Source organism: Abramis brama (genome assembly GCF_963993115.1).
Source record: "Abramis brama genome assembly, chromosome: 1".
NCBI lineage: Eukaryota > Metazoa > Chordata > Actinopteri > Cypriniformes > Leuciscidae > Abramis > Abramis brama.
This window is the reverse complement of record NC_139963.1, coordinates 20257524-20284266: the sequence shown is the minus strand read 5'-3', so window position 1 is coordinate 20284266 and position 26743 is coordinate 20257524. Positions and strand designations below refer to the sequence as shown.

At 36.4% G+C, this 26743-nt stretch overlaps 3 protein-coding genes and 1 long non-coding RNA gene across 4 annotated transcripts; 2 read left to right on the top strand and 2 right to left on the bottom strand.

Annotated features, from left to right (window-relative positions):
* Positions 1-1057: 1057 nt before the first annotated feature.
* On the top strand, positions 1058-4966 carry s1pr5a (sphingosine-1-phosphate receptor 5a). The gene is made up of 2 exons (XM_084116474.1): positions 1058-1271; positions 2248-4966. Exon 2 carries the CDS (start codon positions 2485-2487, stop codon positions 3682-3684), a length of 1200 nt encoding a protein of 399 aa, XP_083972600.1. The 5' UTR covers positions 1058-1271; positions 2248-2484; the 3' UTR covers positions 3685-4966.
* An 880-nt stretch (positions 4967-5846) lies between these two features.
* LOC311084497 lies at positions 5847-6191 on the top strand. Its single transcript, XR_014606541.1, has 2 exons — positions 5847-5982; positions 6042-6191. It is a non-coding gene; the product is annotated as an uncharacterized lncRNA (long non-coding RNA).
* On the bottom strand, positions 5999-11526 carry spc24 (SPC24 component of NDC80 kinetochore complex). Its single transcript, XM_084116520.1, has 6 exons — positions 11425-11526; positions 10301-10494; positions 9563-9707; positions 7806-7910; positions 6523-6599; positions 5999-6432 (listed from the first exon to the last, which is right to left on the bottom strand). Exons 2-6 carry the CDS (start codon positions 10473-10475, stop codon positions 6326-6328), a joined length of 609 nt encoding a protein of 202 aa, XP_083972646.1. The 5' UTR covers positions 10476-10494; positions 11425-11526; the 3' UTR covers positions 5999-6325.
* Positions 11527-11975: 449 nt separating this feature from the next.
* Positions 11976-22160, bottom strand: kri1 (KRI1 homolog). The gene is made up of 19 exons (XM_084116434.1): positions 21758-22160; positions 21132-21208; positions 20935-21040; positions 20734-20836; positions 20492-20552; positions 19674-19723; positions 17801-17891; positions 17586-17663; positions 17350-17462; positions 16604-16736; positions 16383-16478; positions 15906-16076; positions 15677-15752; positions 15025-15143; positions 14765-14936; positions 14474-14604; positions 13501-13565; positions 13209-13304; positions 11976-12648 (listed from the first exon to the last, which is right to left on the bottom strand). The coding sequence occupies exons 1-19, from the start codon at positions 21831-21833 to the stop codon at positions 12159-12161; spliced, it is 2304 nt and encodes a 767-aa protein (XP_083972560.1). The 5' UTR covers positions 21834-22160; the 3' UTR covers positions 11976-12158.
* Positions 22161-26743: the final 4583 nt, after the last annotated feature.

The window sequence follows — 26743 nt, the reverse complement described above, 5'->3', positions numbered from 1 at the left end:
ACAGAGGGGACACAGTGTTCCTCTTGAGTGCTTTGTTCGGCACGGCCCAATATGACCTCATAGGTGGTTCTCAAGGAAATCCCTCTCCCTTCGAGGTACAATGACAGAGTTTCCTGTTTAAGAAAGCAGGATCCGGCTCCTGACTTACTCACACTCCCCACTGCCTTATGTAATTCCTATGCAATTGCAAGACCGCTCATGTTTTACATGCGTGTGCATCACAATTATAATGACTAGGTTTATTTATTTAGTCATGCAACTTGTTTGTGTGCCTGTTTGCACGTCAGAGTGAAGGAAGGAATACTGTATTGGACAATACAGCATCCGGCATTACAAACTCTGAGAATTTAGTAGTTCTTAAATTAAACCAAAACATGAATCATTCATTTTAACTCTCTATTAGCAGCAACCATAGGTCAGTAAGTAAGGATGCTGGCCTCAGATCACAAATAAAATAAAAAAATAAAAACTTTTTAATAAAACAAATTTTAGGGCTGCAGTCTTGAAAAACATGTAGGCCTCTCTCTCTCTCTCTATATAGGCTATAATACATTAAATATATATATATATATATATATATATATATATATATATATATATATATATATATAGTAAACAATTATATTCATGATTTACCACAACCTTTGGCAAATCAACTTAATGTGGTTCAGATAACATAATATTTAGAGTTTCTATTTATTAAATTTAAATAAAATTATTTTATTTATTTATTCTCCTTCATTATATTAAATCACATTTGTAATTTAAACGAACTCAAAATTTTAGATGTGTATAAATAAAAATAGTAAATAATATATAATCATCACCAAGTAAAAAGTAGGCTACTAAAGTAATGCACTTAATTCTTGAATCATTATTTTCAGTATTTCTCTCCACATAACATTGATCATTAAACCCAACAAAAGTATAAATAAATGCTTCCAATTCACAAAAAGGAAACTATTCACATTTGCTGAATTGTGTATTTTTATAAAGATCTAGAAAAAAGCGTCACGTCATTGACCCATTTATAATGTCAAAGTACCTCCAAGTTAGCAGAGCAATTCATTACCCATGATAAGTGCTGCATCAGCAGCCCAGCAGACAGAAGAGGAGAAGAGTTGAGTGCCAAGACCAGCCCACTGCAAGACAAGTCTTGACCCAAGCTTCAGCTCCCACATCAGCCTTGTCAGACGTGCGCAGGACATGGGGGAGAGATAGTGGAGCAGAGGAGGATTTGTCAATTTCAGACACAGCTACGAACATAACAGGTACGTTTATTTACACGAATACGCGAGGTTACATGTGAATGTAGATTAGCGAGACTATTAAAGTCAGTTTAGGAGAACTGAGTTTAATGTGAACGCGCGTGCATGGTTTTGCATGGATGCAGTCACAGAACTGTTGCTTAAGTTTATCCAGTTTGTAAAACTGCAGCTATATTAATAAGTAGTTAGAGCAAAGCCTCTGTGTACGATTGCGTAAACGAGGTCAAAACGCGGAATAGAATTGCAGAAAATGTTTGCGGTCGCTCGATTGTCCTACTGGCTACTGCGCTGTAAAAAAAAAAAAAAGGTAATAATTTTAACGGTGGAAAAATGCTACGGCAAACCTGTTAATTCGTTAACAAGGTTTCCATGTCATATGAAAGATTAACTCGTAAATGCACAGCAAATATGGAGAAAATGTTTTAGAAATGTGTATTTAACTCTACAAAATTCTACAGTAAAATATTAAAATTATGTTTTTCTATCTGTAAAAATTTCACAAAAATGTTGGTAGGCTTTATTAACATTTAAAAATATTTACTGACATAAAGTCATACTTGCAACAATACAATAGAGATGTATGCAGACAATACTTGTAACATTGCCACTGTATTAGTTTTATGGTAAAAGTTTGGCAGCTATAGCAGGTATTTTTTATTTTTTTTATAGTACTGTTAAAAACAGAATTTTTACTGTCTACCCCCAACACACATTCCCGTGATACACACAATTTACTTTATTAATACAATTATTTCTGTTTTCTTCCTATAAATGTACTTCCATAAAAATGTATCTACTGTCTACACTGAAATAAAGTATTGGCTATGAAAGTATCATTCAAATTTGAAATACGATAAATGCAAAATATTTGGTTTACCTGCAACTGTTTTGTTTTTACTATTAAACTATGTTTGCCAGATTTATTTTTATTTTCTAATGTCATAATTATTTAACATTATTTTCTAATGCTTTATTTCAGTTCCCTCTGGTGGCCTTGGAAGATATAGCAAAGCTGTGATTTGAACATCACGAAGTAAAAGAAGTGAATATTTCAACACAAATGAGCCTGCCACACTTTCAAGATATATTACTGCCATGTTAAATCCTCCTGAGAGTTGTTTTATGTGCTTTGGTGGAATATGGCAATAAGAGGGACTACATGCTTAACAGAGATCCTTAAGGAAAGTTTTTAAGGACAGCAAAAGAAATAGGAAGAATGGAAGCTTCATACGCTGCCAGCGCTGCCGTTGCTCCAACTCTGCCGCCGATGACCCCGTCTCCAGGTTACCTGCTCCGAAGGTTTCGGGAGTATCAGAGCAACGCCGTCATCATGGCCCATTACAACTTCACCGGAAAGCTGAAAGAGAACAAATACCGGGATGGACTGAAACCCGAAGCCATTGTGTTTCTCATCATTTGTCTTCTCATTGTGGTGGAAAATGCCATCGTTCTGGTGGCAATATGGAAGAACAAAAAATTCCACATGCCCATGTACTACTTGCTGGGCAACTTGACGCTGTCTGACTTGCTAGCAGGCTTCACTTACATGGTGAACATCATAACTTCGGGGGCAAACACTCTCAAAATGACTCCAGTGCTGTGGTTTCTGAGAGAAGGCGGTGTGTTTATCACTCTTTCTGCGTCTGTCATAAGTCTCCTGGCTATAGCGATCGAGCGGCATGTCACGATGGTCCGGATGAAGCCGTATCAAGGGGCCAAGCGTGGCCGAATGTTTGGTTTGATTGGTGCAAGTTGGGTCCTGTCGGTGCTCCTCGGCATTCTCCCCATCATGGGCTGGAATTGCATAGGAAACCTGGACGAATGCTCCACCGTCCTTCCTCTTTACGCCAAGAGCTTCATCCTCTTCTGCATTACCGTGTTTACCCTGGTGCTGCTGGCCATCGTGGTGCTCTACGTGCGCATCTTCCGCATAGTGAAGTCCAACACCCAGCGCTTAGGCTGCGCTCCTCAGCGCAAAGGTATGGCGAAGAAGTCCCAGAAGTATCTGGCTCTGCTGAAGACGGTCACCATCGTTCTCGGCGTCTTCATCGCCTGTTGGCTGCCGCTCTTTGTGCTCCTTCTGCTGGACTTCTGCTGCCCTGCTCAAGGATGCGAGGTGCTGTTCAAGGCAGACTACTTTCTGGGCATTGCCATGATCAACTCACTTCTAAACCCCATCATTTACACCCTAACTAGTAAAGACATGCGGAGAGCCATTCTGAGACTTATCTGCAGCTACTGTCTGCTAACAAAAGATGGACAAGTGAAGAAGTTTGGCATGTCTTTCCTGGACTGTAGCACCAGTAAGGCAGAGGTGCCGTCACACAGACTTGAGGGTCTGGAGACGACAGTCTCCTCGGGGAACATCACACCATCCACTATTAAAGCCATCTACCCCAGGATATTAAAGAGCTGAGGAAGAAGAATGCAATAAGCTCCATCGGACACAGTCCAACTTCTCCTGGTTCAGTTTGAATATTTATAAAGCTGACAAGTAAACAAGTCTGAGGTGCTTAGACATGAAAGCAGGAGAAGTTGGAGAGATGGAACTCAAAAATGTCACGTTTGGGACTTGGATTCCTCCACATGCGTTAAAGCAAACCATGAGGCTGCCCGAGAGCGTGGTAGACCAGACAAGTGGAATTTTTTTACTGTGACAAATACCAATGTTTAAAATGGACGTTCTGCCAGACAAGAGCTTCGGTCTCTTGTTAAAACAGCAAATTACAAACAGTTATACAGCTGAACTGAGCAAAAGCGCAAAAATGCTTTGAAAAGAACTCTTGTGATGTTATACAAGTCTCGTATGTGCGTTTCCAGAAATAATGAGCTTGGGTAACGAGTCATTTTCACCTCCAAATAACTGATGAAATGTTCAGAGACTTTGTGGTGAAAAGATGCAAAGAAAATGACGGGTTGATGCCTCCACACACAGGCACGTTAGTCCTCGGGAGCTTAACGAATACATATACGCACAAATAAAATCTACAAGGCAAGTGACTATTTTTAATCTGTAAGATGTTTCCTTTTACAATCGTATTTTTTTGGGAAATACACTCTTAGAAGAAAAGGTTCTATATGGAACCTTAAAGGTTTCTGTCAGGCGCTTCATATATAGAACCTTTTAGGAGTTCTAATTTGAATTACTTCTGTAAGTCATTTTTAACTTCTATTAAATTTTATGAATTTAACAGCTCAAAAATACTTTATTAGTAGAAAAAGTGAAACTTCCCCTTAAACATGAAAGCATTATGCAGTCGTTTTCTCCTTATTTAGAACCTTTTTGTCATTAATGATCCCTATTGTTCTATATTGAAGCTCACTGAATCTTTTTTTCTAAGTTTTCATGTTAAAGCTCCCTTTAACCAGTGTGCAAGTGTGTCTATATTTTCTTATATAGTAATTGGAACAATGCATTATGTGGAACAAGCTATATAAATATTGAATATTTTATAAATATTGTATCAAAGTTTTGTATGTTATTGTATGGAATAGCAACATTTATGTGTAGCAGTCTGACTCTGCAGTGATAAAAACAGCACTGACATTCTAGCAATATTGCATTTCTGTAAAAATGTGTCTATGTACGGAAAACGATGCATTAGTATGTTTAAATGTTTTTTTTTTCTTGATCCTAAATTATGAGCCTTAAAAATCTTTTATAAGTGCATTCATTAAAAGCTTAGTGTTTTCTTGAATGTTTGCAATTTGTCTTTTGTTTAGTGACAATTTTTTTTAGCAAATGTGACTTGCGCTACATGGATTTGAATTTGCTTCTACATATTTCATTGTTTCCCATGACAAATAAAACTAGAGTGCGACAAAATATAGATATGTAGGTGTATGTAAATACAAAAATGCTGCTCAAACGCAATGAAAAAGTTTCTCAAAGTGAGTCGAGCTGATTTCCAGTTGGCTGCTCAATCACACCCACACCACATGTTAACCAAGCATAAACTAAACTATATTGTGGTTTTGTCATGAGCCACACACACAATTTTCTCACTGCTCTGTCTTTGCAGAAAACCCCTACAAAAAAAAGGCCTTAAACTCGTGCCAGTCCGGATGTTTACTGAAGCTGAAAAGCCTCGTCTCTGCACCTCAAGGGCACTATGTGACTCATTTTTGAAGTTAGACAAGTAAAGGTTCAATTGCTCATGCAAACAGAGTAGGATGACTAGGCTTTTGAAAGAATACCCACCCATATGCACTGACAGAAAGCAAATATCCCAAATTAGTGAAATTAAATACAGTGAAAGTAGTGTAGTGAAAGCAAAGAAAGAAAAGATGAGGAAAAAACATGACTTGCACAAAGCTCTGCAATACTATATAAAATCATTCTGGATGAAAATGAAACCATCTCTGAATGGATGTTATATATCCTACATTCTAACACATTATACATTTAAAAAACATCAATTAAAATATTTAAATTATATTTAGGCAGGAGCTTTATAAAATGACTACCGGTAATCTTAATAAGAAAAATAAGTTCTAACCCTTTTTTATTGACATGTCAACACTATCTACAACAATGTACAATAAAAGCTTGAATTACAAACAAAATGCCTATTCACACCGAGAGAGAAACTAAAAAGCACTCCCTCTCATGTTAATGACAACTACAACCCATCTACACCTGTGTTTTTAAACATGCTGCATGTCCTTGACAATCATTTTTTGTCAAAAAATTGTCTTTGTAATAATTTTCATTGTTATGTTTCCACCAGTGCTGTGCAATCTGCAAAGAATTTATTTTTATTTTTTTCATAGGATCAGATTCTCTGCTCTATGGAATTACAGCAAGGGATGAATAAAAAAAAACACATAAAATGCCATTCTAGGCATGCAAAAAGTGCATTTTCAGTCTGTGGGGGGTAAATTGTGAATGCATAGTGACATCTTGTGGTGTGTTACACAAGAGGTAGTGATCATTGTGGCCAATTTATTATCAGACTTAAAACACATATCTGTAGACACACATATATACACAGTTACACACACACACATATATAAACAAACAGTACATTTGCGAACACGATTCATGTGCACCAGGTCTACCATTCAGTATTGACCAGGCTCCACAGGTCATCGCTGACCTCACAGGGGGAACGGGTGGAGGTGTCTATGTTGATGGGGGTTGCCACGTCCGCACCGTAGTGAACTGCCAAGAGACAAAAGGGATTTCATACAGTCTTGAATATAAAGCTACAATGGTCATCATCCGCATATATAGTAAATGTGTCAGCATTACCTCCCCTGAGTATGTGCGGCTCTGGGTCCACCTCCAGCTTTATCTTGGTTACTTTATTATAGAGCTGAGCAACATATCTAAATCAAATGGGCAGAAAAATAAAATAAAAATACAAAACAGAATTTTTTTAGTGGACATGATTTCAAAGCAGTCAGGCAATACAGACTTCACCATATCACCACACAATCGGACCAATGACTTTCCGTGACTTCTGCATTCGTTCGTGACTTGATAAAATAATAATAAAGATTGCAAAAAACTTTCCTGAGCCTGGAAATTCCCATGACCATGTGAACCCGGTAACTGTCATAATATACACTACCGTTCAAAAGATTTTTTTGTTGTTGTTGTTGCAAATTTTTTAAAATCTTTTTAGCAAGGTGGATACATTACATTGATCAAAAGTGACAGTAAAGACATTTATAATGTTACAAAAAAATTTTTTTAAATAAATGTTATATTCATCAAAGAATGCTGAAAAAAAGGTCAGTTTCCACAAAAATGTTAAAATCGTCATGAAATGGAAGTTGTGATAGTCTTTTCTTCCCTATTGTGACATCTGTTCGAGACAAACGGCTTCTCGAACAAGACAATTTTGACGTTTTTGTCGATTGGGAATTGATTGGATGGTTGTGGTTTGCTATTGGTGGATCTGATGTGAGTGACAGGTTGCCCCGCCTTTACGTCAGTAAACACATCATCAGAGAAGAGATGTTACTTTGATTAAAGATTAAAAGGGCCATGCATTTAATAAAAATTAATGATGTGCACAGATAAATCATATATAATAAATACTGTAATATTTCATTAAAAAATAGGAGTGTTCAATTTTGATTTCATGGTGACTTTAACCAGCACAAGCATTTTCAATATTGATAATAATACAAAAATTATTTGAGCATCAAATCATCATATTAGACTGATTTCTGAAGGATCATGTGACGCTGAAAATTCAGCTTTGATCACAGGAATAAATTATATTTCAAAATATTTAAAAACAGAAAACAGATATTTTAAACAGTAATAATATTTCACAACATTACTATTTTTACAGTATTTTTGGTCAAATAAATGCAGCCTCCGTGAATATTAGAAATCTTACCGACCCCAAACTTTTGAAGGGTTGAGAACTGGACAGTTTCAGCAGGTAGAGCCTGTACTATCTAGTCCTTTGTCATTATAAACACACATCTTTAAGACGATTACCCTTTTTTGTCCCAACTATACCAAGATCTTGAGAGATACACTCTCACAAGGTGAACTAAAGCCAGTCCAGTGCTTACATGGCTGAAGGAATGACCTCAGTTGTGTCCTCGTCCACTTCCTGTTGCAGGGTTTGAATTTCTTGCTCAGCATCTCTGAGTTTTTCCAACTCTTTCTGTAAAAATCTGACCCACCAGTTAAGGGGAAAAACCAGAGCGAAACAACCAAACAAACAACAATGTGCATGATCGAAAAGCAACTGAAACAACACTCATGCTTTATTAAAGGGATAGTTCGCCCCAAAATGATTCTGTCATAATTTACTCACCCTCAAGTTGTTCCAAACCTGTATGAGTTCTTTTCTTCTGTTGAACACAAAGGAAGATATTTTGAAAAATATGGATAACCAAATAACCCACTGACTTCTAAAGTATGGAATTAAATAATACTATGGAGGTCAATGGGGTCCATCAACTGTCTGGTTACGAGCATTCTTCAAAATATCTTCTTTTGTGTTCAGCAGAAAAAAGAAATTCATACAGGTTTGAAACAACTTGAGGGTGAGTAAATGATGACAGAATTTTAATTTGTGGGTGAACTATCCCTTTAAAGGCACAATATGTAACTTTTTTGCTTTAAAAATAGCAAAAATCACTATATCTAAGTTATATATTTTTTTTAGTTGTGTACTTACATTATCCCGACTGTTTCCAACAACTTTCAAACCAGGAGAAATTTGTAATTTAATTCGAAGACACGTCCCGTTTCTTTATTTCCGTTTTGTCGCCGTCAATGGCGTCATATCCGCATTCTCCCTGGTTTCCGCTCGTACTGCCATAGCAACTAGAGTCCTCTGATTGTAACCAAGGCGACAGACGTGGACAAATGTGTAGTTCGCAATGTCTATTTGCACGCTGTTGTTGTTTCGTTCAAACATTATGGACCATGGCAAGCAGACTTTGGATAAAAAAGGAGAACTAAAACGAGAATCAATATCAGCGCGGTGTTTTCAAGATGCCTAGAGCTCCCATAGACAGTATATAAACGAGAGCTCCACGTCCGAGACTTCGACCGCTCCTACATGTACTTTATTAAACAGGTGAGCACATTTACATAAAACTAATCAATGTTATATAGTTCAACAATGATAAAATGTTAGAATATGATCTGTATGTTATTCTAATGTTGATCTAGCTTACTACTAGTCTCATACAGACAAACTAACACATACATTTCAACACATTCAAATGCAGTTTAGTGTGCTAGTGTAATGTTAGACCAAGTGAAACAGCGCTGCGTTACCTCACAAGTTTAATTTGTCTTATAAACTGACCTGTGAGTAGTAATTCTGCGTGTAGTTCGGTAGAATGAAATGTCCATATTCCTTTTATATCCGCGGGACTCGGGTCGCGTGTGGAGCTGATAGCTGTCTCTTAGCAATCCCGAACTGCTTCATATCACAGTCATGATAAAAACATCGATGTATTCAGTCATCCATAAACATTATTAGATCGGTCGGCTTGACGTTGACGACAAGATCCATAATTATTAGCAAATGTTGCGTCATCAAAATACGCCTTTGTTATTGTAAGAGGTTAGCGACCCCTAGTGGCTAAAAAAATTACATACTGTACGTTTAAAAGAAAACCTATTTTATCTAAAAACTGATAGAGCGTGCGATTTGTGATGCACTAGAATTACACATTCAGCAACCAGAAAGTCTGTGTGCATCAAATGTATAATGTCTCTTGGTCAGTTGACATCTACAGTAATGTAAATAAATATGGCCAGTGGTTATACTGAGAGCAGGTTCTGGTTCAGGTCTTGGGAAGGATACTCTTGCTCTGAGTCCAGGATTTGGCTTTTGGACAGACTCCGCTGCACTTCCTGCTCCATCCTCTCGATCTCCTGCACCATCTGGCTCTTCTGCCGCTCTAAATCCAGAAGCTTGTGGCCGACCACTTCCTCTGCATGCACAAGATCTTAAACACAGAGAGAAACATTTCAAGTTTAACATTTTTTAATATCCAAATGTTTAGGGCGCATTAAAAACCACGATGAACGCCTACGCCTACATTTGCCAGAATGTTCAGCATTGTACTGGGATTGCACAATACAGTATCCCACAATGCAACATGCCTAAACCTTCCATTTCCAGTGAGGTGTAATATTAGCAGCATATTAATCTTTTCCTTGGTTTATTATTTTATTTTGATCAAAACTAGATTAAAGTCAGCATGGAACGAAAAACGCAGCACACTTTTCCACCTTATTGTTACATAAATATGAGTGAAACGGCTTTTGGAACAAAAACAAAAAAAAAGACGGATGGATGTTATAGTTTGCTACTGGTCGAACTCACGTGCAGTCATCTGATTTCATGGTGACTTTAAAAACACAAAATAACCATATTTATTTCTGATAACTGGATGTCACTTGTGGAATTAAATATGCAACATGATTGAGACATGTGAACAAGTGACTACAATATAGTCATTAATTGCTTTTTAATGCTAATTGTATCAGTTAATATTGATTAGCAAGTTAAAAGTTAATATTAGTACTGAAGTAATACCATTTAAGATCTCGGTTGTAGTCTTCTTGGTCTTGATGTGGTGGTCAAAGAACTCCTGCAGTTTTTCTCTTGCTCCTCGAAGTACGTTCTCTGCCTTGCTGCTCTTGATGAACTCAATCAGTGTTTCCCCGGATTTCTCAAGGGCGTCATCTTGCATCTCTTCACTCTGTGACATGTCTGCATTAATTATATTTCTGCAGATAAAAGAAGAGGTGAAGCTATAGGATGCCATGACAGAACATTTATTCACTTAGCAGACACTTTCATCCAAAGCAAATGAGGAGCAAAACAAGCAACTTGCCATGGAGTCAACTATACATAGAATGCAATTAATGTCATGTAAAAAAAAAAAAGAAAAAAAAAGATTAAACACTAGAGCAGAGATGACATACAAAAAAAGATCTCTGTTATACTATTAATAAAAAATGACTAAGTTTGAGTTATAGTAAATTTATTTTTAACCAAACCAATAAACAGTTTTTTATACAGTTCATGGCATTACCACACAATTTATGTTTTTACTTTTAGCAATGTAAGTTTTCTGGAAAAATGTATTTTTTTTCATTAAATGTCGAGGTTTCTTCATAAAATTTGCAACAGTTGGAAATTCTACAGCTGTAATGTAACTGTATTTAAACGGCATACAGGGCTCTCAAAATACTCTTATTGATGCTTTCAGTGTCATTTTTTAAAATAAATATATCAAAACCATGCTCATAAATAAGTACGTTAGAATTTACAAAAATAACGTAGTAGGCCTATAGCCTATATCACACAAAACCAAACATTTAAGTTAGCAAGGCATTAATAATGGATGTACTACAACATCAGTGAATGGTTATAACACGGCAAATCATTAGTTAGTAGCTCTGTTAGGTGTTAAAATATATAGTCTAATACGAATGGTGTATAATTTATATTAAAATCGCAGACTGTTATTGAGAAAACACAAACAACTCAAAAACAAACCAGCCTAAAACAACCACACAATGACGCGTTCAAAAATACATATTTTCTTTATTCAGTCAGTCTAGCGTTTTAAACACGGACCCAAATAACAAATATCAATTAAAATGTACAATATAGCGATGTTCTTCTATGCATTTCAGAGTAAATAGTCTCACCCAGTGCACGCGCTGTTTGGTTTATCCGGATTTCAAACTGGTGGCTGTTTGGCGCGCTTTCCCGAGCCGCGCCTGAATAAAAACCAGCCTCAAAAACTCAAGCATTTGTTTCACCTCATCATGATCATTGTTTTAATATAGCACATCCTATATAAAATTCATTATGTGCCCATTTAAACAGTTTAAGGTTATTTTTCAAAGCGACTCTAGAATTTCAGTCAGGCAACTGTGTGCGACACCTAAATATAGCTTGTCAAGTCAAACCCCTATGGTCAAACCCACCAAAGCCTCGTCTTCTCTGTCAAAGCGATTTAGGGATAACCAGCAACAACGTCATGGTTTCGTTTTTCCCTAACCAAACTTGTTTTATTTGTATTATTCTATTATTTGACACACACACACACAAAGCTATATTGAAAGATATTTGAAATTTTGTTTATTTTAAAAGGGGGTCTGAAATAACTCAGAACTTATAAACAAAGGATGAAACTAAAGTGCAAAAGTTTTCCATTTGCAAGAGTAGTCAAAGCAAAACACGAAGAAAACAAATGTGAAAAGAACTGTCTTTATTTCCACAACAACTCCCTTTTATACATTTTTAATAATAAAGATAAAACATCCAGGTAACTGGTGAACTGAAAACTTTCCAGATTAAAGCTGTGTTAAAATTAGAAAGACAGTTTATGGTCCCACTCATTAACACATTTTTTTCAAAAAGGCATTTATTGTCAGCCTCATGGTTTGCTCTTTTTCTGCTGCTTTTCCTTTTTTTCTCGTTCTTTCCGTTTCTGTCTGTACAGCTCTCTAAAGTAGAGTCTCTTTGGATTCAGCCCGTAGGCTTGGAGTCTCTGTCTGCTGAACTCTCGGCCAGCCATCTTCACCGTCATGGATCTGGAAAGCAGGCGTCCACCTGGCCGCCTTGTTTTCTTTTTAGGCCAATTAGGTTTCTCAGTCCTTTTACTGGCCACTTCCTCTTTCGGGGTTACTGCAGTCTCTTCCGGCTTCATCTTTTTCTTAGGAACCAGGAACTCCTCATCATCCTCCCCTTCATCCTTTGCAGTGGCTTCTTTGAAGTCCTTGATGTCTGCTTGCTCTGGAAGGCTTTCAGATGTCTCGTCTGTCAGATCTCTCTTCTCCATCGTGACCTCGGACTGCTTTAGACGATCCCTCGTCTTCTTACCCACCTTCCCCTTCGACTCCATCAGCTCCTCCTCACCAGCGTTCCTGGGTAATAAAACACAAATACACTTAAACACAAGTGCTTATTTGATGGGAGGAGAACATGGTTCTCAGAAAAGCATTTTCAAACGTAAACTGGTGCAATGCTCAGTCTCATTTGTATGAGGTTCAGGTCCAATATTAAGTTTTTTTTATTAACTGTTTGTTCACTTAAGATATAACAGACTAGGTTTACTAGGATACTCGCCGAGTCCGGTGTTTTTTGAAGCAATTTTGTGTGAATGTGTCAATCGCAAGACGACAGCATTCGCACGCTGTCTGAGAAGCGTGAGCTTCGAATGTGTGCACAAGCAAAACTTCTCACACTATTGAACTGAGTTCTCTTGAATTAGTTCTGAGTTTCACGTCTTCTTGCGCTTGAATATTTAAATTGGCAAGGCTTAAAAACACAAGCAAATGATAAACTTTCGTGATGCAGCACAGGCCCAATCGGGCAAGCCACAGGTGCGTCACCTGTCCCGAGAGACGTATACGAGCAGTCCTTATTGTCAAGCCTGAAGGTTCCGAGTTTTTTTTTTTACTATGATGTTTAAAGGGACACTCACTCATTATACAGAGACACAAACACTTGCTGTTTCTTCTTGATATTCTGTGCTTTGATCTGGAAGTTCTTCACGTCACAATATTCATCCCTCTCTGACCTAAACAAGGAAAAATAAAGCAAAAAACATTAAAATTTATTCCAGGGCAGAAGAATAATCACAAGAACATAATTGGAAAGTGCACTTAAAATGTTTATGACCTATTTATTTAGCTGAAGGTATTTCCCCCACATAATTATTATCACATATATATATTCAAAACTTCACAACAGTTCCAGAAACTACTGTACGCTACCTGTACATGCAGGTCTTCCTCAGCGAGCACCAGCGGTTCAACTCCTTTTCATCTGCTTTCAGGACCTATGGAAAGAGGTTCAGGTGAGAATAACATGGAAATATTAGCCAGATGATTTCTGATTTTTTCCCCCTCAATAAGATACTAGTAAATAAGTCACAGAGAATAATTTATGATAAGTTATCTATATTAAATCAGACACAATTCTGTGCCTCATAATAATTATTTTCATGTTTTTTACCGATAAATGAGAGATTTAAAAAAAAAAAAATCCATTACTACTAATTTTCAGCATCGTTACTCCAGTCTTCAGTGCCACATGATCCTTCAGAAATCAATCTAATATTCTGACTTGATCAAGAGACATTTCTTATCAACAATGTTAAAAAAACAGTTGAGCTTAATATTGTTGTGGAAAACGTGATACATTCTTAGGAGTGTTTGTTTAGGTTAGCATTTATAACTGAAATAGAAACCTTTTGTAAAATTTTCAACATCTTTACTGTCACTTTACTTTGCTGAATAAAAGTCTCAATTTCTTCATAAAAAAAATATATATTTCTTCATAAAAAAAAAATTCTTACTGACCCCAAACGTTTGAATGGTAGTAGTAATAAGTAATACAACACAGTAATTATGAATTATTATTAAATCAATAGTTTTGGCAATGTCAATTGGTCCAGATAAATTGTGCATCCTTCATCAAAATCCATCTAAAGCTCCAGCACCAGCAATGAAAGATCAAACATACAGCTCTCAAATCCTCTACGGTCTAAATGTGAGACGAACGCTAATCTACACTGGTGGTCTTTAATGCAGATCTGCTCAGAGAGAAGATTACAGTCCTCAGACCCTGGTCAGAGTTATTCCCGAAGGAACAGCAATACCAGGTCAGACACAATCGCAGCTCATCAGCACAGAACACACAGAGTCAATCATCATCCAGGCATTACTGATGCTCGTAGCTCTTCACCTCATCAGTGGACAGGCCGAAGTCATTTGGTACAACTTCTCTGTAGCGAAATCTGCATGGCAGGTCATCAATGATGTCCTCGTAGTCCAGTTTATAGTACTCGTCCAAATACTGCTCAAAGGTCTTCTCCTCTGGAAACGTGACCAGGACAAATACGATTTTAGGATTACACCTTGGATAATGCATGAATACAAGTGTGTACATTTTGGGCGTTTTTTTTTTTTCAACCAATGACAGAATGTCCTGTTTGAAAACTAGACACTAAGTCAGTTTTAAACATCTAACACTCACTTGGATCAAAGACGGGCTTGTTTTTGTTGATGATCTCAGAAAAGAGGGACTTCTTCCTCTTCTTTCCCATGAGAGGGGCGTCCTCTTTGGTCTTCTTTTTCTTCTCCTCTCTCACTTTCTTTCTCTTCTTTTTAGAAATGGGTTGTTGACTTGGGTCATAGTCAGCATCCATCTATTGAAAAAAATTCAAGTGTGATTGGAAGCGGACGGCATACAATAGTTTGCTGTTGCATTTGTGCCTCAATGAGAAACAATCTTACTATAAAGTCAGGATCTTCACAGTTGGGCTGATTATCTTCCTCCATAGTATTTTCTTCCTCTTCCAAATACTCTTCCTCATTCTCCTCTTTTCCCATCCATGTATCCCAGTTCCAATTTTCTAACAAAACACAACATTCACACAAAAAAAAAACACGTCATCAAAAACAGTTTCAAAAGTCAGCAAGATTTTTTTTCAATATTTTTGAAAGAAGAATTTTATGCTCACCAATGCTGCATTTATTTGATCAAAATACTGTAATAACAGTAATATATGAAATATTTATTTAAAATTAATGTTTTCTATTTTAATATTATGTAAAATGTAACTTATTCCTCAGATCATTGCAGTCTTCAGTGTCACATGATCCTTCAGAAATCATTCTAATATGATGATTTGATGCTCAAGAAACATTTCTGATTATTATCAATGTTGAAAACAGTTGTGCAGCTTCATATTTTTTTGGAAACCGTGATACACTTTTTCAGTATTCTTAAATAAATAGAAAGTTCATAAACCTTTATGAAAAGTTATAAATGTCTTTACTGTCACTTTAGATCAATTTAACGTGTCCTTGCTGAATAAAAGTATTAATTTCTTTCAAAAAAGGAAATATGTATGTGAACACATCCATCCAAGAGACACAATGTTACCTTCTAAATCATCATCGGCATCAAACTGTGGCTTCTCTTCCTCTTCCTCTCCATAGTATTCATCCCCAAAGAACTTCTGCAGATGAGAAATGAAGAATATGAGAAATCAAGTCCATGAAAGTACATGCAGCTCAATGCAAACATCAAATAAGCTGTGACTTTGGATGACTCTTGACATGCAGTTATGTTCCAGATCTATAGTCCATTTAATGGGTAATTTCTGCCCCACCTGCATCAGTTGGTCATGTTTCTGGGGGTCAAAGTCTCCCTGCAGGTCGACGTCATTGAAGGCCAGCTTCTCATTTCCCGTCAGTTCCTGCAGATGCTTCAGTTTGTCCATGATCTCTGCTCGCTTCAGGTTCTTCAGTTCCTTCAGCTGTTGCTGCTTCTGTTCCTTCTCCTACAGGATGTTAGGAACGGGAATTGTACGGAATTAAATCTGATTCTGAATCTACTTAAATGAAAAGATTGGAGTAATGACGCAGAAAATTCAGCTTTGCCATCACAGGAATAAATTACATTTTAAAAGATAATCAAATAGAAAACAGTTATTTTAAATTATAATAATATTTCACAATGTTACTGTTTTTAATGTGTTTTTGATCAAATAAATGCAGGCTTGGTAAGCGTGAGACTTAAAATAAACCCCAAAGTTTCAAATGGTAGTGCATTTACTTGATAGTTGAATAAAAAAATGATAGTTTACCTTTTTCTTCCTCTCTTTAACCTCCTCCCTCTTCCTCTTTCTTCTGTCATCTTTGCTTCGGACAGATGTGGCAATGTTGCGTGGATATGTTTTGACCTGTGGAGGAATAGAGGGTTGATGGGTAATGACCATAAGAAAGAGTTTTGCTCTTCACGAAGACACTCACATGGGCATTTAACAGAACATAAAGACAAATCAGGCTGATGTTGACATCCTGCTACCTTTCCAGCATCAGGCTCCTCAAAGCGGAAGTTGTATTGCCTCTCAAAGTCTTCCTGTTTATGCAGGAATGATTCTCCTTCATCCTCCGAGTCCTCCATATCATCCTGCATCAGCTCATTGTAGGTGGGGATCCTAAAAACATTCACAGATAGAGATACTTACTCTACCGTTCAAACCTTTGGGAACAGCACGATTTAAAAAAAGAAAGAAATTAATACTTTTATTCAGAAATTATACATTAAATTGATTAAAATTGACAGTGAAGACATTTATAATGTTACAAAAGAATATATATTTTTTTTGATTTAAATGCTGTTCTTTTGAACTTTCAATTTATTAAAGAATATGAAGCAACTGTTGATGATTCAACATTGATAATAATAATAAGAAATGTTGTTTGAGAAAATCATATTAGAATGATTTGTGAAGGATCATGTGACACTGAAGACTGAAGTAATGATGCTGAAAATCACAGAAATAAATTACATTTCAAAACACTAATTAGTTATTTTGTTAATATTTCACAATAGTACTGTTTTTCCTGTATTTATGATCAAATAAATGCAGCCTTGGTGAGCAGAAGAGACTTATTTTGTAAAACATTTTAAAAAAATCGTACAGACCCCAAATGTTTGAGCAGTGGTGTACTGTACATTTACATAGAATTACACATCTGATAGGCTATTTGTTCATGTATTTGCATTACTTACTGACTCAATTCTGTTATACTACAAACAAAACCCACCTCTCCTCTTCTTCTTCATCCTCCTCCAGGTATCTCTTGTTGAGCATGTAGTCTCGCAGGAAAGACTCTTTCTCATCCAGCTGGGGGTCGTTCCAGTAATCTCGCAGGTATTTCTGGATTTATATCGAAATTAGCCCGGGCAACATCCAATCAAAAACAGAGCAAGAGCGAGTAAAGCCTATAGTTATCAACCATTACATCCTAAAAACATCTTCAATCCAGAACAAGACACTGACCATGTCCTTAACGTCCTCCGGCCCCTCCAGCTCTGCCTGACCCTTCAGCCATTCCACATAGTCGGCTTCCTCTTTGTCCTTAAGAAACCAGGAAAAGACAAGCACAAAGAAAAGTTTATGATTGGATACTTTTTTATTTTACACAATTATCCAACATCCGACTTTAACATCCAGAAAATCAGCTACAGCATGTAAGTGAATTTCAGTTTCAGCACCTTCTCATCTTGTGTTTTGGTTCTCCGCGTCAGCAGCTGTCCGTCACCATCACTGTCCTCTTCATCACTGTCTTGCACAAACTTGCGCAAACTGCCAAATGAAAGTAAAGACTCAAGTAAAACATTGTAATGGAATTAATGAAATGAATCTGTCATTATTTACTCACTCTCATGTAGTTTCAATCAATATGTCTTTCTTTTCTCCATTCTCATATAGGAAATATTTCATACAGGTTTGGAACAACTTGAGGGTAAGTAAATCCTAACCAGTGTTGGGGAAAGTTACTATTAAAAGTAATGTTACAATGTTGCGTTACTTCCAAAAAAAGTAACTAATTATGAAAAGTAATGCTGTATGTTACTTGTTTGTAACTTCTCACCAGGGCTGGGCTTGCTTTTTTTTTTTTTTTTGGCAAATGTAAAGGCCCTTTCACACCTTAAGTGAAATGAATAAGCCTCAGGCTGAAAGAAATGCACATCTGTACAGTAGAGGGCAGAGCAATAAATAAATATATATATATATATATATATATACATATTCTTTTTTTTGTGCGGGATTTAAAATACTAAATTCATGCAGGTTTGCATAATATTCTGAGTTTGCATTTCACCGTTTTTATTCATTTTGAGGAATACTGAATCTGTTTTTGTACAAGTGAGATGAGTAAATGCTCTCATTTAGTCTAGAATCTAGATCTACAATAACCATCATGTTCACACAGCGCACACAATGCCTCTGCACGATTTCTCTGACAGGAGAGCTGTCAGTCGATAAATGGGAAAGCAAAGTAACTTGCATTACTTATTTAAAAAAGTAACTATTTTTTGTTGTAAATTTAAAAGTAATGTGTTACTTTACTAGTTACTTGAAAAAAGTTATCTGATTATGTAACCCACGTTACTTGTAATGCGTTACCCTAAAACACTGATGGTGACAGAATTTTCACTTTGACTGAACAACCCCTCTTTCTGAAAATTGATAAATGACACATAAGCCGCTTTCCGACCAAGTAGTTACAGGAACTTAGTTATAGGAACTGTCCACTTCTAAACAGTTCTAAGAACTACTCTCCCCCAAACTCGGTTTTGCTGTTTGCGTTCGCACTGGCCAAGTGGCCATAGGAACTGGTAGGAGGGGTAAGGGAGTGACGCAAGCACGGTGACTTTTATTTTGACGGCGCGACGGACCTTTATTTTGAAGGCGCTGAGAACGCCAGAGCAAACAATGCTCGCATTCTCTGTGTTTATTAGTTAGCAATCTGTCTAACAGTACTGTTTAATATCTTATTAGCTAGAACTGTTATAGAAAGTAGACAGTATATGAAAAAAAGGTTATTAGCCTATGCCGTGTGGTTGATGTCCAGTGTTGCTAGCTGGGCAGATACACAATCATGTTTGGCTTCATGGTCCCCTCAAAGTTGCGTTGGATTTTCTCTTCAGCATAAAGGTTTAGAGACCCATCTATCACTGTTTTCCATGTTTGTATAGTTAGTTTCTGGAGTAAATATATAGGCTATAATCTGTGTGTTTACATTCTAGCTGTTTTAAAAATGGCGGGTGCTGGTGTTCCGCGTGCGTTCGGCAAATCAGCGTACACTAACGTCACGGGTAGTTCCTATAGTGCTGGTTTAGACCCTACTCTGAAGTAGGACCTAAATTAGTTCCTCCAAATGGAGTTCCTAGAACTAAAATCGTTCCTAGTTCCTGCGGTGAGAACACGCCGACATCCGGGTACTTTAGCCAATAGTTCTAGGAACTGTGAAAAGGTTCCTCCGGTCGGAAAGCGGCTATTGACAGCTAAATAATTGCATATGGTTTACATTAAGCAACTTGAACCAAACAGATAATGGTGTAAAGACAATCTCCAATCTACCTTTCCTGCAGATCCTTCTGTTCTTGGATATAGGTGGGAGATGCAGCTCTCTGTAATACAAACGCAAACACATTCACTTATGTATTATATATGTTAGACATGAAGCAGGTTTAGATACTGAAGAAATTCATACAGGTTTGAAGCAACTTGAGGGTGAGTAAATGATGACAGAATTTTCATTTTTAAGTGAACTATTCCTTTAAAAAACCAAGTCCAAATTTCCATTTGAATTAAAGCTGCAGTCCGTAACTTTGTGTTAAAAATTTACAAAATTGATATAATAAGCGAGTACATCATGATTCATTCAATGACATAGACATTGACATGACATCATCCATTTTCCAAACTGTGTTTTTGTCTTATCCTGAATCACTACGGTACATCTATAATAAGTGTTTATATTCAGACTATTTAGACTGGTATGGGTCGTACTACTGCGGAGTAGCCCAGTGCCTGCGTGACTCGCCATAGACATAAACAGAGAGATGTAGCTCCGGCTACAATGTTCTTCCGCAAGACCCGCCAAAAGTTACGGACTGCAGCTTTAATTTTATCTGTCATTCTACAAGATCCTAACACACTTAAAATCTACACAGACCCTTTGACATCCAAACACAAATTTGAATGTCAACATGAAACTACATTTGCAAACCATTTTGCTTCTTTAAATTAAAATTAAAAATGATAGACTTAAGTTTTTGTTTTTCTACATGACATAATGTGCATACATTAATTGTGCTCAGTAACGTTTTCATATTAAAAGGGTCAATTTTCATTCTGCATTGGCTTTTAACATAGTATATCTAAAGTATAATTACCTCCTGCATCTGTTTGGAGACTTCTTCATCAGCACTGTCATCCTCATCATCATCATATTTTCTAAAAATTAATTATTTTCAATCATATTTATTATATATACACCCAATCAGAACATGAAAAAGACTATCAGTTATCTAAATACTATAACTGATTGTCATAATGCTTCCACCATTGGCACTTTAATTTAATTATTGATAGATATATAAATACAGCCATCATTTATAAACACATGAGTTCTTACCCTCCTCTCTCCAGGATGATCTTCCTCTCATAATCCTTCAAGAACATGGGTTTCTCTGACTTTTTCGAAGTGGACGGTTGCTCATCGCTGCCTAATCCAGATGCTGTTTATTAAGACACAGATAAGATCACAGTGTGCTGAAATCAGTACAATCTCCTTTAACTAGAGTACAACATCATAAAGTGAAGATACTTTACATACTGTTCTCGGTGTAGAACTTTGCATCTTTCTGATAGATCTTTGGATCTTTCTTCTTCAGAAGCGAGAGCGTTCTGTAAAAATCCCTGTCCAACTTTGGGTCCAGCTCCTATATAATCATTTATCAGAGTATTAGACATGGAAACCTGGGTATGATGTTGGCAAAGGGGTTTCAAACAAGAAAGTGCTGAATATTTTACCACTTCGCTCTCATCAGAGTCCGAGTCGGACGAGCCAGATGAATTCTCCTCATCCTGATCTCCGTAACGGTCCTTCACTGGAACATTCAAAATAAACACACAGATTTAAACTTTATTTGAATCAACAGATTCGAATGCACAGTTAACTCCAAAATTGAAATGTATGATTGCCTGTATGACACAAAAGGAGATATGTAGCGGAAGTTTAAGTTGTGTCTCTCAGTGTCTGTGAAAATACTACCTACATTGTTCATTGTTACTGTAAAATTATGATTATATTTAATATTTAATACATAAAACAAGCTTTCAAAATATATACTTTCTAGATTATTAACATTCGTGGGTAATAACTTACCACAGTTTGACTAGTAACTTTATGGTAACTTTATGGTTATGATGATAAACAAATGTTAATACTAATCGTTATAAACATAAATTAACCTGCTCGACAACAATACGGAGACAAAAAAATAAATGATTGCACATTTAAGGTTTAAGACTGATATAAGGAGTGTTCACCATATTCAACACATAAAATATACATATAATAAAATGCAAATTATTAATATCTGTCTAGTAAACAGCCCTTGCTTGTGTTTCAAGTGTAGGAGTTTTAGATAGCTTACGTCTCTGCAGTTCTTCTTTCTGACGATATTTCTCATATTTTTCTGCGAACTTCTTATTAATCTTGAGATCCGACATGATCGTTTACACCTGTATTAGTATCTTCTTTTTTTAGATCAGATTAATATCTCAATAAATCGAGTAATCCTCACGTTAAACATGTTCCTCTGTTGAACAGCATGGGCACGTGACCTATGACCCTCCAACGTCATAGAGTTCAGGGTTCAAATATCTTCTCAGATCGTGGATTTTTTTTAACTAACAATTTATTTCTTCGTAGAAATTAAACCATCTATTTTGTCACAAATTTACAACGTATATTTTGGATTCTGGCTAAACACGTGCGTCTTTGTTCTTCCGGTGGCTTCGTTGCGGAAGTAGGTCTGGACATCCAACCCCGCCCATATCAAGCGTGATGTCAGAAGCCACGCCCATGTCCAATACAATGTTCAGACCTCTAGAGGGCAGTATATAATGTGAAATACTAACCAGTCTAACAAAGAAATGTTTGTCTATGACAGAAATTGTTTTTCGATGTCGTTAAAATTTCGTTTTAGCCTATCAATTTCCATAATCTGTGTGATTTTAATCTGATTTTGTGTAATCCTCATATATAGCCTATATTGAGGGTGGAATAACCTTATGCTTGGGTCTACAAGCCACTGTGTCTCAGACAATAAGTTGTTTTGAGAAAGTTTCTTTAGTAACATAATAATAATAACAATATTATTAATAATGAACATTTATAATATATGGTGAATTCAGGGTGATTGGGACACTTTTTGCCATTGAGATGTTTTGGAAAAAGTGTCCCAAACAACTTGAATTCACCTACCAATATATTAATGTAATAATGAATGTAATTATATTAGTAGCCTAATATTAATACACAAACATGTATCATATCCTCTCAGCCGCCCCTACTCTGGCCTCTGTATCTGACTCAGTGTTGCACCTACTTGATTACGGAGAAAGGTAAACAATTCCCTTTACTACATATAGGTCTGGCAGGAGGCCAAGGTACATACAAAACATAAGGATAAGTCCAGAGTTCAGCTTTTACCTGTTATTCACTGCTTTGATATTCTCTGTCAGCGTTCAGTGTTGATTCTATGACTCTGACCTACTTTCTTTAATAAACTTGAAAGCAGCTATAGAAAAAAGAAAGTTGTAAATGTAGAATAAATAGTTAAGTAAAGAGTAGAACCCCCTTTTCCAATAACTATTGATCAAAGTTTGAGGTAAGTCTCGACTCACACGTACCTGATTGGTTGACAATTACACATTAATATATAGGCAACAGTAGGATATATATATATATATATATATATATATATATATATATATATATATATATATATATATATATATAACAATGTTTTCTATCTCCTACACTTAGGTACGTTTCCCGTACAACAAACTCGCTGCTTAACTACCATAGTACGATGCATCGTTGAAGAAATCAAGTAGCTAGTCACTGTATTGTCGCAAATTGGTCGTTCAACTAAGTTACATTGGTTAAAGGGATAGTTCACCCTAAAATTAAAATAACCCCATAATTTACTCACCCTCAAGCCATATGTGTATGACAATTCTTCTTTCAGACACTAGCTAGTTATTTTAGTCGATAAAGTTTTAAATATGGATATTTTTCTTACACAAAGGCATCGCTTCGCTTCAGAGGGCCTTTATTTAAAGAGGCTACATGCGATTTTCTGAAATTTAAACTCGCGACTGACACCTGTGGCCAAAAAACGGAACTGCTCTTCCTTTCTGCTCGCTCTGGTACGTGCACACTTCACAAGTCATCCGCTGCAAAGAAGTCAACATTATGTTTACAGAGGTAGAACAGTCAAATACATATATTGTTTGAGAAACTAAGTTTGTTTGCTGACTAGCGGTGGTGGCAGAGTGATCTGAAACGTTTAACATGAACGCGCTTGACGTCACATCCGCAGACAGCGCGCGAAAAATCCAACCCGACAGAAAATAGGAAAAATAGGATACAGGCTTATAGGTGCACCCACTGTGAGCTGACAAGGTGTCAGTATGCTCATCAGGAGATGTTTGAGTCATAAATGGTCAAATAAAAAGGCTATTGTTACGTTTATTTTGGGGAAAAAGTTGCATGTAGCCTCTTTAATAACCCCACAGAGCCGTGTGGAGGACTTTCATCATGGATGGATGCACTTTTATGGACTTCAAAACAAAATTGCCCATTCACTGCCATTAAAGCTTGGAAGAGCCAGGACATTTTTTTAATATAACTCCGACTGTATTAGTCTGAAAGAAGAATATCATATACACCTAGGATGACTTGAGGGTGAGTAGGGGAGAACCGGGGCGAAAGTAACGCGGGACGAAAGTAACAAAGCAATTTTCTCAGAGCCCTGACTATATTAGCATTTCAAGCTTTGACAGCACGTTTAGTACGCAACCCTTGACAGAGCTGCCAAATATCACGCGATTTCGTCATCGTTTCCCGCGGTTAGGTCCGGTAAGCAGTTTTCGAGTGCGATAAGTAAATTACTGAAGCGGTACTTTTTTTCTAATTACAAGTTGTGTTTTTAGTTTCATGTCACACAGTAATGATCAATCTACAGGTTATTAAGTGCTGTAACACATCCTGAAGTTTGCCTTGTCAGAGTTTTTCAGTATAAAAGTAAATCGGGTTTAAATGTCCGGAGTTCCTGTCGGGACGAAAGTAACACTTGTTACTTTTGTCCCTCTATAGTGAAAACAAGTGTTTCTTTTGTCGCGCTGCTAATGTGGTGACTTTTTCTGTGTTGCAGCATTTATTAAAACATGTTTATGTCATATTATACTAACAGAATATGGCAAAAGTGAGGGTCAGTAAGACAGATAGAGGTCTGATTCAGCCAGATGTTTATGAGAGGGCGTTCACATTTAAATCAGCTGATTTCTGTGTCACCATTTTTTTACACTCAATCTGTTTCCATTTACCCTAGTCACATTTAGGTTTTAGCCATACCTTATAGCTTTTCTACCTCCACCTATGGATTTGCAGGGTTTCCATCCTGATGTTTTTATGCAGATTTTAAATCTATGCATAAAAACAGCTTGATGGAAACATGCCTATTGTTACATTATGTTGTGAATTTATATTATGGTAATTTAATTTAATTTTCATATTGTTCATGTTGAAAACACATTTTATAAAATAGATTGACATTGCCAATAAAAAAAAAGATTTTAAACAATTCAAGTTGAAAATGAAAATTTAAATTAACAATTTTTTGCTTATATAAAGGCCAAAATATCTTTGCAGTTACATATTAACAAGGTCATATACTCAGGTATATTTAGGCTAATAAAAAAAAACAAAAAAAACAAGAGTAACAAAAAATCTAGCTTGTATATTGTTGTGTTACTTTTGACCCACCTGTGTGTTACTTTCGTCCCAACTGACGGGGTCGAAAGTAACATAAGCAGTCTTAAGTTCAAAGTGAAATTATACTGAAGTCCTTCTACATTTTTTCAAAATACCACCTGCTATTGATAGACCACACTTGTAAGTGTCTGACCACAGCAAAAATATATCTCTGTCTAAAATATCATCTTTTCAAATGAAGTTTTTCTGAAAAATGGTACTTTCGCCCCTGCTCTCCCCTAAATCATGGGCTAATTTTCATTTCTGGGTGAACTATCACTTTAATGATGTCATGCTGTTGGACTACTTTCTTTACATGAATCTGTTTGATATTGAATTAATGCTAGATGTTTTGCTATAAATTACGGACAGGACATGGCATCTGAGGACTATTTCTCATTTTTCTCAGTTATTTTGCTTTATTTCCAGATTCAATCATAGGCTCGAGCACGTTCGCACATGCGCACTCTTCAAAAACGGTGCTTGAAATCTCTTGACAAACTAAAAGACGTAAATGACATTTGTATGTAGGCTATTCTAAATAAAATTTATAGATTGTACTGAATGTCAGCTTGCTTATTTGGCTAAAGATGAGGATTTATTGAGTCCACGTGTCATTCAAAAAAGAAACTATGCTTCTAACCACAGCTCGAGAGCTGTCGTTCCAACCACACAACTTTGCGATGCTGTTTGCGAATGTTCGTTTGAACGATGGTTTCGGGAAACACCGACTCGTTGAACTAAGAAGATAAAGACGGAACTTGGGACCATAGTTGGCTAACGATGCTTTTGGGACCACTACTGAGTAGAAGATCAGCTTTGTAAATAATAATAGAGAGCTGAGTGTATTTAACTAGCCTACCAAAACCAAAAAAAGGTGTGTTAGAATAGCTGGTCCACTGAGTAGGCCTAGGCTATGTTTCACCGTTAAAACAGTCAAAATTCTTCAATCACTGAACTGTTTTGTGAAATTCTTGACTTTGACTCAGGAGGATCTTACCTCATAGAAGTAAAAGAGAAGTTAAAAGTATTAAACTTAACAAGCAATATGAGGACCCCCCCCCCCCCCCCCCCCCCCCCCCCCTCGGTGGAAAGAAAACAATTACATTCTGGACACACTGTGATATACAGCTGGTATTTTTAGCAGCAATTAAAGCAAAATAAGAAATAAAACACTGGAACTCTCTTAATGAGCATGAACTAAATATGGCAATATGGCAAAATCAGCACAAAAACAAAAAGTTTGGGGTCAGTAAGATTTTTATTATTATTATTCAGTAAGGACACAAAAGATTTCTGTTTTGAATCAAATCTGTTCTTTTGAACTTTCACCAAAGACTCCTGAAAAAAACAACAACAACAAAAAACAGTATCACGGTTTTCACAAAAATATGAAGCAGCACCACTGTTTTCAACATTGATAATAATAATAAATGTTTTGTGAGCATCAAATCATCATAGGCTACTAGTATGATTTCTGAAGTATCATGTGACACTGAAGACTGGAGTAATGGTGCTGAAAATTCAGCTTTGATCACAGGAATAAGTTCAAAACATTGCAACAGAAACTGTTAATTTATATTGCAATAATATTTCA